Genomic DNA, 14,170 nt, shown 5'->3' on the forward strand with positions numbered 1-14,170 from the left:
CCATGAAACCAGTTAAAGGTTATGGATATGTTAAGTGACCACGCCAGAGGTTAGCTGCAAAGCTGCTGCTGTACAAAACAGCTCTGCATGTTCCTGCTCCATGTGTCCCTTCCCCCAACTCACACCTGTGGGGGGAAGGGGTGAGGGCATCTTATATACCTTTCTAATATTTCCTGGACACCTTGAGTTCTGGACCCCATTCCAAATCTCCATTTGGGGCCCCCCTCTTGGCTGCACACTGTTTCAACTTTGCAGTATATTTGTTAGCTTTTAATTGAATTGAAGTTGTAAGAGATGGCATTAGTCTGTAATGGCCCTCTGGCCATTGACTTTGCTTTTTGAAATAAATCTGTGATAAAATAGGCCTCTCCTAAATTTATTTTTCAATTAAACTTATTCCAGAATGTGCCTAATTAACCAGAAATGTGACTGGAGATGATGATGATGCTAGAAACTGCCATTTATTGAGCAATTACTATGTGCCACACTCTGTGATAAGGATTTTACAAATACGGTTTTATCTTACCGGCATTTATGGTTATTCCTTATTAGCTACATCCCTCCCATAATGATTCTATAACATTAAGAGATATTAAATAGTGATGTCTAATACCTTCATTGAAATTAATTTTGATGCAATGTCATATAAGTATATAAAACTTCAGCATAAGTTGTGGGGATAGAGGAAGGAGAAGGGCAAATGGGTTTTGTTAGCATCAGGATGACCAAGAAAATAAATAGGATGACTCTCTTATCAGGGCCTGGACTATCATACACACAAATGCACATCAAAGAGAAGGGAAAAGATTACAGAAAATCATGTTCCAAACGCTTACTGCTCATGCACTGGGGTGTGCGGAGAGAGTGTAAGGAGGTGTGCACATGTGCATGCATGCCTGCCCGTGAGCTGGTCATCCCGCTAAGGACAGGACGTGGTGACTCAGATATGTGGTGTGTGGCTTGTTAAAAGCAGCCTTCATATGGAGACACCCAAAGCTATTAACCTTATAAGTTTTGTAAAAAAAAAAGTTGTGCTTCCCTGTCAGTTTATTGCAAAGAGTCATATCAAATCCCACACAGTAACATTTAACATTTAAAAATATTCTTTTTGGCTCTCTTGAGCCAAAACAGAACTGTTTACCTGCCTAGTGGTACTCCATCCCCTTGATCACTGTACCATTAGCCTGGGAATTTGCCTGCCTTGTGGAGCTTTAATAGAAGACTTGGTGTTGAGGGCACTCAATGTTCTCAGACTCCAAAAATACCCAGACATCTCCATGTGCTCCATTCAACCTCCTATCTATTTTGAGACAAAAACTGTAATTTGTGCTCTTACAGTAGAACCTCAAATGCAGCTCAGAGGCAATTCCTGTAACTGCCTGCTTGGCAGGCTTAGCTCGCCTTTTAAGAATTGATTTATTTGCCTCTTAGCTGTGTTAAGAACCCCGTCTTCCCTCGTGTGTCTGGCATCGGGAACACATCGTGGGCCTCTTGACTTCGGGCCACGCAGATGACATCAACGCTATCTCACTAAAACAGAAAGGCTTTCAGTTGGATAGAAAATCTTTAAACCTACATGGGTTTTGGACAATGTGGTACAAGTATTCCCATCTTACAGAAAGCCCCAGGCTATTAGAGCTGAAGGGATCGTTTATTTTGACTCGGAAGGAAACCGGTCATGCTGTGTGACTCCCTGTTAGGTGGATGGATTGTCATGTGCTGTTCTTCTCTGTTGGAAAATGCCATCGACTTTTTCCTGCAAACCCACTGCTTGGTGGGGAAGACATTGGGGAGGCAGCTGGTGGTGCTGAGCTCACAGGGAGGCAGGTGTCCCACTTTGCATCGCTGTTTCTACTGATTAACTGGTTGGCCTTGAGAAGTTAATTAAAATCTGCCAAATGGGGATAAAAATGAAGAGATTTTTACCTTGCAGGAAGGTCAGATGGATTAGTGATATTAACAGTACCCACATGAGGAGCTCCTTTGGTTGCCTGGTGATAGGTAATGTGTGTTGAAATGATTAATTGCTCTGAAAATACCAGCCTCCACAAATCTTCATTTCAGATCAGCCTAGGAAGGGGCCACAAACTCTCATTTTCATGGGCCACTGCTTGGATTGACTCCATCCAGAGCCTGGTCTTTGCCTGGAGCTGTGTCTTATTTAGTTATCTCAGAGCCCCTCACCCTCCAGGACTTTACCACAAACCTGCAGGTGCAGTGAGCATTTATCTGAATAGAGATAGCTGGATGGATAAGTGGAGAGATAGTCATTCACTAGGATATTTTTACCTTGGCTTTGAAGTTGATGATAAACCTAGAAATTGTTAACACATATTAAGAATGGGGGCCTAAAAGCGTGTGAAATTCAAAGTAGTGCATGTTTCTAACTCCCTTCTTATTCCCTCTTTATCTCACATACTTACTACATATATAAGTAACCATGGTGAAAGGTTTGGGGAGAGAAGGGAGACATCATGTTCAACATAAGGTTTTGGATTTTAAGTATTCATACTGGTAAATCCTAGATAGTCCTGGCTGGGCTTATGGTGTTGGGGGCAGGGAGTGAGTTACTTAGCTTTTCTGAGCCTTAGTTCTCTCCCTCATTAAAAAGAAGATATTAAAATACCTACCTTGTTAGGTCAACATGAATATCTTAAAAGATAATATTTCTTAGTTACATTTCCCATAAAAAGCATAGGAAAGAGTGAAGGAAAAGGTAGTGAGCAGGGAGGAACGGAGTGTCATTATGAGTATACTCAGGTTGGCACCACTTAGTGTGACTCCCAGCTTGATCTTGTGGGACTTGACTCTATAAGCTTTCCAAGGGGAGAAGAGTTGAGTGCATGAGGCATTACCTCCCCCCTACACATGCACATTGAACTTTCTATGCATGAGTGCCAAGCAGGATTCTGTAATTTTTTAAGCCTTGACATCCACAGAGAGCCTTTGGTGGCAGCTGAGAGTCACGTAGCATGGCAGGAGGTAAGACTTTACTGAGTTTCACCAGGCTGAAGCCACTTAAAGCCTAGGCAGGCTGTGTCTGTAGGGGAAGATGGAATAGATATAAGACCAAGAAGGTCTGAAGTGCATAAAAGTGGGCTTTTGTAGTCTTAAAGGGTATAGTATGGTACCTGGCATAAGTCAGGGTCTGGTATGTTATCTATTATTAGTATGCTCTGGCAAGCAATATAGAGATGATCAAGAGTAGGCTAAAATAGATGGGAGTTTTAACAGAAGACTGTGACTTGAGTTTTGAGTTGGCCTAACTCCTTGGAGACTTGCTTCTAATATTATATCTACACTAGTCAGTTGTATTCAAAAGTCTCTATAGCAACCAGTTTTATCACTTGAAACTAAGTACCTCTGAATAGAAACACTCACACATGAATGCATGCATGCTCTGAGAAAAGGAGAAGAAGCTTCCCTTATTTTGCAAGAAGCCTAAATTTTCTTGCCAGACTAATGTGAATTTTAAGAGAGAGGGCATTTAATAGATGTCTTCTATATGTCGAGTCCTTTAATTTTCATAACAACCCTGTAAAGTAGGTACCCTTTCTATTTTACTGTTCAGAAAAACAGAAATTGGAAAGGATTAAATAACTTGCCCAATATCTTTGCAGTAGCAAGTGGTAGACCTGGGATTTCTAAGGCTGTCTCACTCCACAGAACCATGTACTTTTACTTGAGCTCTGTTGGAAAGTTATGTTGATGCAGGTGCATTTTTGAGGTATTTTATATATATATATATATATATATATACACACACACACATATATATATACATACATATATATATATTTAAATAAGATCTTTAAATTAGCAAAGTCTGGTGTTCCATCACATAAATAGGAACTGATTCTGATTTACAATAAGAAATCAGAACAAAGTTTAGTTATGGCTCAGAGTCGTGCCTTTAGAGGAAAAATCAAATTAGGTTGACATTATTTATAGTTTGTTGGAGGGTGGTTCATTACAGTAAATGCAGTTTAGCTCAGTTTTCCCAGTGAGGTCATCAGATCTGACTGGCTACAGGTCCACTGCTGTCTAAGGGTGATATTTCACAATGGGAGCCTGTTTGAAAATAGTCTACTGATGGGAATAGATATTTATAGAGTCTGTTCTGAGCCAGGTATTTCTTCACGTCTATTAAAACCTCACAATAGCACTCTATCAAGTAGACATCTTAATGCTCATTTTTTTTTTTTTTCAGCAAGAGTACAGGAAGGATGGCCTATTGGGCCAGGGTCAAAAAGCTAGTCAGTGGTAGAGTTATGATTTCTGTTTGGCACTTGTGTATATATTCAGCCTAGGTGTCCTGTCTTCAGGTCCAAAGTTGCTGTTCACTAAATGGATGCGGCGGGTGCCTCCCTAAACCATTGCTACTCAAACTGTGGTATGAGGCCAGCTGTGACATCCTCGTAACCTTCTGTGAATTGTAGAATCTCAGACCCCACCCCAGTCCTACCGAATTAAAATCCCTGAATGATGCAAGTTCACATGAACATTTGAGGGGCTCTGCCCTAAGTGTTTCTCCTGTGTAGACTGAATATCTACTGAGGGATCATCTGTCCATGACCCCAATTTCATTAGGATTGTTTTCGTCAGGAGGTCCTGGCCGATAGAGCACAGTCCCAGGCTTAACCATTTCTCTTTGGACTGAAGGTAGTTACCCCTTGGCAGTTGTGTAGTTGAATAATTTTAGACTTTGTATCTCAGTTGGTTTCAATGATAGTGATCTATTGTATTTTTTTGAGAGGCACTGTAGATGAAAACTGCAATACATAAAAGCTTTGTTCATTTATTCCAAAAGCATTCATGAAGGCTCCCCATATGCCAGGGATTGCGCCCTCAAAAAATTCACAGTCTGATGGAGAAATAGGCCAGTAAACAGACCTTTTAATATAGAGGGATCTGAGCTAACAGTCAGAAAGTACAGGGTTCTGAAGTTGCACCTGCAACTTCAGGGGGACACAGTCTCACCTAAATGCTGGGCGTTATCATTTCCATTCCTAATCGTTTCCTCTGTCTGCAGGAGCAAGATGGGGCCAATTTTCAGGTGCCATCTGGGGTCCCAGAGCCCATCTCAAAATGTGGTGATCTGGATGTCATCTTTGAATATAGAGCTGCCAGCCAGAAACTCACAGTGACCATTGTGAGAGCACAGGGCCTCCCGGATAAGGACCGAAGTGGCATCAACTCCTGGCAAGTTCACGTAGTCCTGCTGCCCAGTAAGAAACAAAGGGGCAGGACGAACATACAGAGGGGGCCCAACCCTGTCTTCAAGGAGAAGGTCACCTTCGCCAAGCTAGAGCCCAGAGATGTGGCTGCCTGTGCCATCCGCTTCCGCCTGTACGCTGCCCGCAAGATGACCCGTGAGAGAATGATGGGAGAGAAGCTGTTCTATCTGAGCCACCTGCACCCAGAAGCGGAAACAAAAGTGACTCTGGTTCTGGAGCCAAGAAGTAATATCAGTGTGAGTATGTCAAATGGTGCTGCTAATGATGCAGCGTGTTTGAGGATGTCATCTCTTGAGTTAGTACATTCAGCCTGTGAATTCAAACACTTTAATTTAATTTTCCATTTGGCTCTCCTCATCCTTCTAAGCTATGATTTGCACTTTATGCTTCAGTGGGTTTTTCATGCCCATCTTCCCTATGGCCTGATGGATGTCCATTTTAGGAACAAAAACCCAGTGTGTGGAGGGCATGGGAAAACCAGGAGAGGTGTCTAGGCCTTCTAGTCAGCTAATAAATAGTCCTACCAACCATTTCTCCAACCCCCACTCGGCCCCCAGTATGCACTATGATGAAGTTCAGAGATGGGACTGTCAAGGTGAGGTCTTTGACAAATGTGCCTGAGCAGGCTGCAAACAGTAGCCCGGAACTCCATTCACTTCTAAGACCTCCCATTGGTATGACCAAGCTTCTCCATGTGCCCCATCCTCTATATCCCCTGGTGTGCCAAGGAAAGACAGAGTAGCTCGTGTGTCTATAAGATAGGCAGTCTCACTATTGCCATGGGCAATGTGTCATCTTGTACGAGTATCATCTTTTAATAAAGATGTAAAAAGATCAGGTAGCTATCTTGGGCTTTGGGGCCAACAGAGTGCCTACTGTGTGTCAGGAAGGGGATGCAGGAAAGAACCCAGTGGGTGATGCTGCTGCCCTCGGGGTGCTGACAGCCTGGCGGAGGAGGGTGGCCGTAGGTAAACCAAGGCAGGAAGGAAAGAAGAGCATGACAGAGGCTGCCATTTGTTTAGAAGGGCCAGAGAAAGTTTCTCTGAGGTACTGATAAAATCCGGAACTCAGGGAACCCAGGGAAGAAGCTGGTGACATGTGGAGGACCAGGTTGCGTGTGGGTCAGGGGGTGGGAAGGAGCTGATCAGGTCTGAGGACGAGGAAAGGCGCCAGAATGGCTGGATTGTAGCAATGGGAGATCCAGCCACTGACATTTTAAATAGGCATCTCAAAATTAATATCTTCAGGCCTGAAACCCTGACTGTTGCCTCCCTAAATCTTTTCTCCCTACAGTCTTCCCATCTTGGCTAAAGGCAATTTCATCTTTTTTAGTTGCTCAGGTCAAAATCCTATTGGTTCCATCTTCAAAATATAACCAGAACCCATCCGTCTGCTGGATGAAATGGCCTCCTGGTGTTCTCCCTGCTTCCTTTCCCCCTCAGACTCTTCCCAACATGGACTCAGAATGAGCCTTTAAAACCTCACAGTGAGGTGGTTGCTGGGGAGAGGGGACTATAAGGGGACTAAATGGTAATGGAAAAATATATAATAAAGATTATATTAAAAATATTAAGTAAAAAAGGACCCATAAGAAGATTACATCTCATCTCCAGTCCCTCTTTTCTTCCTAAGCCCCGAGTAAAGCGCATCTGAAGTCATGAAAAAGCGGAAGCCACAGGAGGGCAGAAGGGGTCCGCCTGCACCGTGGAGCTTTGGGATAGGTGTGACCACACCCCTGTCTCTGTGTGCCAGGCCTTTTGCTGCTGCTGGGAGCACAGAGTTGAGTGGGGAAAATGTGTCAGCATGAAAGAACTTTGAGGGTCAAAACTTTCCCCTCTCCAGTTGTTGGTTGAGCATGATTGTATGCCAGCCAGTGGCTTATGTGTGCACTGGGGGCTGAGAGATGATAAGATTGGAGAAGTCTGAGTTTCCCAAGTGAACAATGACAGTAAATGGCATCTGAAGGGGGGCACAGCCTGGAGAAAATCACGATGTCATACAAGGGCCTGGGCGATTGATGGGAGAGGCAAGCTAGGCAGAGATAGGTGCCACAGTGGATGCTTCTGCAGAAGCAGAGGGGAGGGGGTGACCCTCCCCAAAACTCAGCAAACATTCCATTGTTGGGTTATCATCATCCAGCAGGGGCTATAGGCACCTATCAAAACCACCCAGCCCGGTAGTTTACAAATTGTATTTCATGAAAGCCCGGGCTCTAGATGCCCATGGCCTGGTAAACAAGATAGTTCCTACAGATGTAAAAAAATATTTAATTATTTTTAGTGCATTGATTCATTGGTGTTACTGTTAAGGAGTTTTAGGAAATGATTTTCAACGTGGAGGAGAACGGTTTGAGCAAAGCCTGATGTACTTGTTTCTGGTGGAGGAGGTGGTGGCTCCGGGCGGCTGGCTGGCTTCCCCTGCGGAGCTGACTCCTACTCCCCTTCCTGAATGAGAATCCACTCGGTGATCTGCTTTACTCACCTCCTCCCGACGCGTCTGGTGCATAAGTGGGTGCTTTGGGGAAGTGTGCTCATGAGTAACATAACAGAAGGTGTGGGCTCTCCCCGGGCACACCTGGTGCCTGCAAGGTCTCTGAGATCGCAGTCACGTGTCACCTTCTGTATCAAAAATTTGTAAAAGTGCTCACTCTCAGTGTAATTTATTTCTTAGGAGAAAATATATAGCGTCTGGCATATTCCTGACCTTAAGAAGCAGAACTAGGGGCCAAATGTTCTGTGCGGTGGTAGACATCCAGCGGTCATTTTTTTTCCTAGTGAAGACAAAATGCCCTTTGAATTGCTACATTCATCACAGAGCTTCAGAGAACAGAGTGGATGGGTTCCACAGAAACACTGGAGCACAAATTACACAGCAGGGAATTTGGGTCTGTATTAAATGTATTATTAGTTTTCTATGTATCTTAGATGGTTTGATTTACGCCAGTAATAACATCTTGGCTCGTTTTGTCTTAGAGAGGAAATATTGAATGGAGACAGTTCTTGAAACAAAGATGTCAGCTGATAATGCAAGGGCTCTCGTCCACGGCTGCACTTCCCAGACCCATTATCATTCACATGGAGTGCGCCCTTCCTCAGTAATCTTTGGCAGCCGTTGAGATTGGGCGACAATTTCACCAAACATAGTATTGCCTTTCTGTAAGGGAGAGTAGTGCAGCATGGGCCAATGGATTCTTTGTTTTTCTTCCCCTCCAGAGTGGAGAGTCTCCGCTCAGCCCATCTGCCGTTTCTCACAGTGATAGTGCTTCATCCACGCAGTCGCTGTCTCATGGAGGGGCGCCAGAGCTGTTGGTGGGGCTGTCCTATAATGCCACAACGGGGCGATTATCTGTGGAAATGATCAAAGGCAGCCATTTCCGAAACCTCGCTGTGAACAGAGCGCCTGGTAAGTACATGCTCCTTCCAGGGGCAAGTACAAGGCTGTGTCTGCTTTCACTTTAATTCTTTAACTTTTAGAATAAAAGTTATCTTGGTATGACTTAGAGAGTTTTCACAAAGTGATACCTCTGGGTTTTAAAATTGCCTTTCTATTTAATTAGGTTGAAGGCTCCTCCAATATCTAGACACATCTTGACATGAAATAGGCTGACCTTTATGTGTATATTATTTAAGAGGAAGGAATGATGTCTTTTCAGCAACACAATGTGTATGGGCAATTAAAATCTGCTAATAAGTTCCAGGCCCTCAAACACCTTTAAAGAGGTAGAGCTCAGGCGTTGGAGTGAGGCTGGTCTATTCTCTTACCCACTATCTTTGCTTTGATCTGTGCAATTTGCCTGTCTTTTCTGAATCTTGGTAGACTCATTTAGAACAAAAGGTTATTAATAGTATCTTCTTCATGGAGTTCTTTTGGGGTATAAATAAAATGATTTTTGTAGAGTGTTAGGATAGTGCCTAACACATAGTAAGCATACTAGAAATGTTAATGGTTATTGTGTTGACGAAAGACGATGTGAAGGAGGAAGATCTGGGGAATACAGGCCTGACTCGCCACTTCTGAGGTCACTACTGGAAAAAGGAGCTTAAGACATATGCCAATAGCTGCAGTCCAGGGTTCAGGAAATCAGAATAAGAAAGCAGCTCCTGCCAACTACCTCTCAGTACCCTAGAAGCTCCTTTTGAACACTGGAATGATGCTGCTAAAAATGAGCTTACCTTTCATGATCTTGCTTGTCAGCCAAACAAACAAACAAAAATCTCAAAAGGGGATAGGAAGATGATTTTTGCCTCAGTTGTGTCTTCTGGATCTCATGTAAGTACATCCAGTCACAGGAACCCAGTTTGTATCCAGAATGCTAGCTGCAAGAGAGTCTGAAAAATGTTGAATTTTCGGCCTTTCAATACAGGAAGCTAGTGAGCCTGTCCCTCATCGACACCAAAGGGCAAGTGGGCAAGTGAGCCTGCCCCTCATCGACACCAAAGTCTTCCTGATATGAGAATGAAATCAATAACAACATGGTAGGCTGTAGGAGTCAATGGACTCTGGCCTCACATTGGTAGAAAAACGTTGGGTCCAACAACCAAATCTTGGTTCCTTTTAGCCTTTAACTATGCTGCACCCCATGAAGTCTCTGTTCAATGGTATCTTGTTAGCCAACCTGTATGAAGCCCATTAGAGCAAGTTTGAAGGGAAAGCTCCCACTCTGGGTAGGTGCATAAAACATAATCTGTGTTGACACTCTGAGTCAGATGAGAGTTATTTAAAATGCTTAATAGATGCTGATTATTAATTGCATAGCTGAACTCTCTTTGTTAGGTACAGCTTTGCTTTTTAAAATAGCTCTGGATTTATGAAAGATCTGGATTTACTGCTTTGTCTTCAGAGCTTTTGCTGGTCTCTTTCTTTGTCCTCTAGAGGTTTGGTGAAATCTGAACAATCTGGGGGAAAGAACATGGTAGTGCTGCAGAGAATGATGGGGAGATGGATCACACAGTCATGATTCATTCCAGTGCATGCTGGGAAACTTTGTGTGCTAGGTGGTACCAGACAGTACAGTGGGTGAGGGAGGACAGCATGGTGGCTAAGAAAGCATCAGCTCAGGCCCAAAAACTAAGGTGTGAATTCAGGCTCTGCCACTTACCAGCTGTGAGTTCCTAAAGTTTTCTGAATCTCAGTTTCCTCATCTGTAAAATGGGGTCATAACAATACATAGGTTGGCATACTGCATATAAGCTGTGATATTGAGGATGTTATTATTATATTTTCATACATTTCTATATGAAAGAAAATATGCCAAAGGGAAATTCTTGTGACCCATGTTTAAAACAAAATAGGAAAAAATGCAAGTTCTAATTTAGAAATGGATTTGGTTCCAGAAGTTTTAAGTCAGTTTGGCATTTATGACATTATTTTTCATAGACATTGTGTTGCAATTCAACTTAAAATGTAACTGACATGCTATGTCTTTGCAATCAAAGTAATAGAAGACAATGTTGCTGTGATGCTATTAATTAAAACAGAAACCCAATAGGGAAGACAAAAGTTTTTTGTTTACGTAGAATGCTGGTACTTGAGGAAAATCCAGCTTAATTAGGAGGGGTTGAGAAAGTAGAGGGTTCCTTTGTGGAGATTCTGAAAGGGACCTCTTGGTACTTTCAAGAGCTTTAGATGTTGATGGCATTGGTTCTTCATTATGTCTCACTTCACTATGCCACTAGCACTACTTTGGCAGTCGTCAGGCAGGCTTCAGATACATTTTTAGTTCCCATATGGAGGAGAACAAGAGAGAGAAAGGGTGAGGGAACAAGAGTTTTATGAGGTCTCTGAGCAGAGTTGGAAGAAATGGGGGTGGGGTGAGGCAGGGAGAAGGAGAGAGGATGCAAGTGGGGAAATGAATGGGACTGGGAGTGGGGGGTGGTGGAGAGACCTTGCCAAGTACACTGGCCTCCAAGGTAGAGGTGGAGGGAAGGCAGAGAGTGGGACCAAAGCCCTGTGTCAGCATCTCCCATGAAGGAGGTGCCTGCCAGGGGAGACACATGCAGGAACATGTATGTGTACAGGTCCCAAATCCTGTGCTTGGGACTCTGGGCACAGGTGCAGCTGTTTTGTCTGTGAAGAAAGGACACCAATCCTGTCTTACTGGGTGGCTATGATAACGTGAAGAATAGTTCTTAGGGAAGCTGAAGGAAAATGGGCCAAGCCTGAGTATTGGGAACTTGCCTTCCCTAGAATATTGGCGTTTGTAAATCTTGCTGGAAACAGAGACTAAGGCTGGGATTTAGATGTGAGAATTTTCTCTGTCTCTTTCATATATCATGAAGCAGAAGATAACTTTGAATTCACCAGCTTGATTCAGTCAGATGACTGTGCTGATATTTTAAACTTGTCTTCAAAGAGTTAGATAAATAGTACATGAAATTCCTCTCCTCTGTTAGGGTCTTACACAAAACAAGCCGCTGAAATGTAAGCTTCCCTCCCCGAACTTCTGAATTAAATCCTTGGGGAGAAGGCTCAGTAAGGGGCAGGTTTTACTCTGATGAGCAGGAGCCAGTGGGAGCATACTTAGAGATTCGAGTCTCTACACCGCACCCCACACCCTCAATGCAGAACGGCTAAAACGAAAAAGACCAATTTCACCAAGTGTGGAAAATGAAAAAAACACTTAGGGAAAAGGCCTAGCAGTTTCTTATACAACAAAATATGCACTGAAAATCCAGCAGTTCCATTCTTAGGCATTTACCCATAAGTTTTTAAAAAGATCTGCATGAGGATGTTCACGGCATCTTTATTCATGTCAGAAACTGCATTAGACTGAGCAACTTAAACAACAAAAATTTATTTCTCATGGTGGTAGAGGCTAGGAATCCAAGATCAAGGTGCCAGCTGATTGAGGTCCTCGTGAGAATCATCCTCCCTGAATTTCATAGTTTGCATAGTTTCCTAGTTTGCAGACAGGACCTTCTTGCTATGTCCTCACATAACAAGAGGAAGAAAAAAAATCACCTCTCCAATGTCTGTCTTATGGCACTAATCCCATTCATGAGGGCGTCACCCTTGTGATCTAATGACTTCCCAAAGTCCCCAAATACCAACACACCTTCAAATGGCTTCACACTGAGGAATAGGGCTTCAATATGTGAATTTGGGAAAATATATACTTTTAGTCCAAAGCACAAGTTGAACAACACATAACAACTGAAGAATCCAGGTGATGGGTATAAGGAGGTCCACCATATAATCATTTCAAATTTTTAGTGCATTTGACAACTTTAGTTATAAAATAGTGGGCAGAAAAAAGTGGTCTGGAATAGTTCAGCTGGGTCAGGAGGATAAAAATAAGAGTCTTAGCCATACATAGGGTCTTCTGTGGTTGGCATTACATTGTTTTTTATTATGATGATATGTCAAGGTTGAACCCTATTCCTCTGACTCAACCTTGGACAGGATAGACAGGGTACCAAGCACCTGAACCTGAGGACATTTTCTGCAGTACTCTCCATAAACCAAATTCATTCCAAGAAAAAGTATGTGGCTGGGCATTTTCTCCATTTCCAAGTTTAACCTTTTCTTTGTTCATCTGGTAGGTTGGTAGATAGATAAATAGATAGGTAGGAAGGTAGGTAGATAGATTGATTGATAGATAATAGACAGATAATGTATATTTAGATATAGCTATAAAAATCTATCCATCCATCCATCCATCCATCCATCCATCAGTGTTTTAGTGAAAGTGACCATGTTATAAATTGCTGTGTTTTTTCAAGTTGTAGATGGGCTAGGAAAGGTAAAATATGCTATTTGAAAATTACTGAAACTGGTCCATAGATCCTATTCAGAAACAATGTACAAATGAGGTGGCAAAATAAACTAGTCTTAGCCCACATCGTGGAACAACATGCCAGGAATCTGTTTGGGCACTTTCAAGGCAACACCTCATTCACTACATATGGCCAGTATTCAGAGACACTGCTGTCATGACTGCTGTTAAGATGGTACAAGATAGTCAGCAAATCTGATGCAAGGTATGGTCTCCACGTCTGTACGTGGTGAATAGTCCAGGTGAGAAAGCAGCTTACAGTGTCTGAAAGACATCTGCAATCCTGACGTGCACTTGCAAATGCTTTTGAGAAACTTGCCATCATGAATAAGAAACACTTGATTATCCATTGAATTTGGTTCACTAAGAGTTTCACAGCTCTGTTCTGTCCTGTCCTTTTCCTGGGCCTGCCTCCCAATTATTGCATGGCTCGACATTGGATTTAACCTCCCTGAATTTCATTTTCTTGCCTATTAAGTGAGGTTAACTAATGTTACTGATACAAGTGCTAGTTAAAATGAATGTTAGCATCTGTTGCAGGTTTTCTCTCTCCATTCCCATCTCTGCTGTGTCTTCTTCTCCAACATGCTACTACTGCATTGTGTGTATGTATGTGTGCACGAGCACAAGTAATGGTCCTTGTCAAAACTATCATTAAGCTGCCCCCGCCAGTTAAAAACAAGTTCCTGAGCCTCTCAGCGTGAGCACGATTGGCCGTGTGTGATAATTACATCCCAAATGATAATACTTACAGCAGCAGCATATTAACCTTGTTAGGCACTCACAATAGCAGAGAGTGGAGGAAAGAAAAACAAAAAGCAAACCAGGCCACCTTGTGTTTCATGCGAAGACAAAGTGGGATGCAGGGGTGCTCTCTACAAATGAAATGCAGGGAAAGAAGGACTAAATGAAGATGGGGGGTGTCCCACCTTCTTTAGAAGTCCTGGTCCAGGTTTCAGGTCCTGGTCCAGGTTATAGCATGTATTTATTAATAGCCACTTTGGGCTCAGAATTATGATAAATTCATAGGGAGGTTTGCATGTGGAATTAACTTATTGAATACATAAGTGATATTCCTTTACTTACATTAACTGGATTCTCACAGCTATATCAAAGTTAGAAAACATGAGAAGCATCAGGGGATAAAATACTGTTCTGG

General features: G+C 42.8%; 1 protein-coding gene across 2 annotated transcripts in view; it reads left to right on the forward strand.

Moving 5' to 3' along the window:
• Window positions 1-14,170, forward strand: part of SYT16 (synaptotagmin 16) — a 215,869-nt gene that overhangs the window by 183,173 nt on the left and 18,526 nt on the right. For both annotated transcript variants that reach the window (XM_036010811.1, XM_036010816.1), the window contains 2 exons: window positions 5,033-5,473; window positions 8,450-8,639. In XM_036010811.1, coding sequence (XP_035866704.1) covers window positions 5,033-5,473; window positions 8,450-8,639 — 631 coding nt within the window. The remainder of the gene's footprint in view (window positions 1-5,032; window positions 5,474-8,449; window positions 8,640-14,170) is intronic.

The sequence above is a fragment of the Phyllostomus discolor genome, chromosome 1 (assembly GCF_004126475.2).
Source record: "Phyllostomus discolor isolate MPI-MPIP mPhyDis1 chromosome 1, mPhyDis1.pri.v3, whole genome shotgun sequence".
Lineage (NCBI taxonomy): Eukaryota > Metazoa > Chordata > Mammalia > Chiroptera > Phyllostomidae > Phyllostomus > Phyllostomus discolor.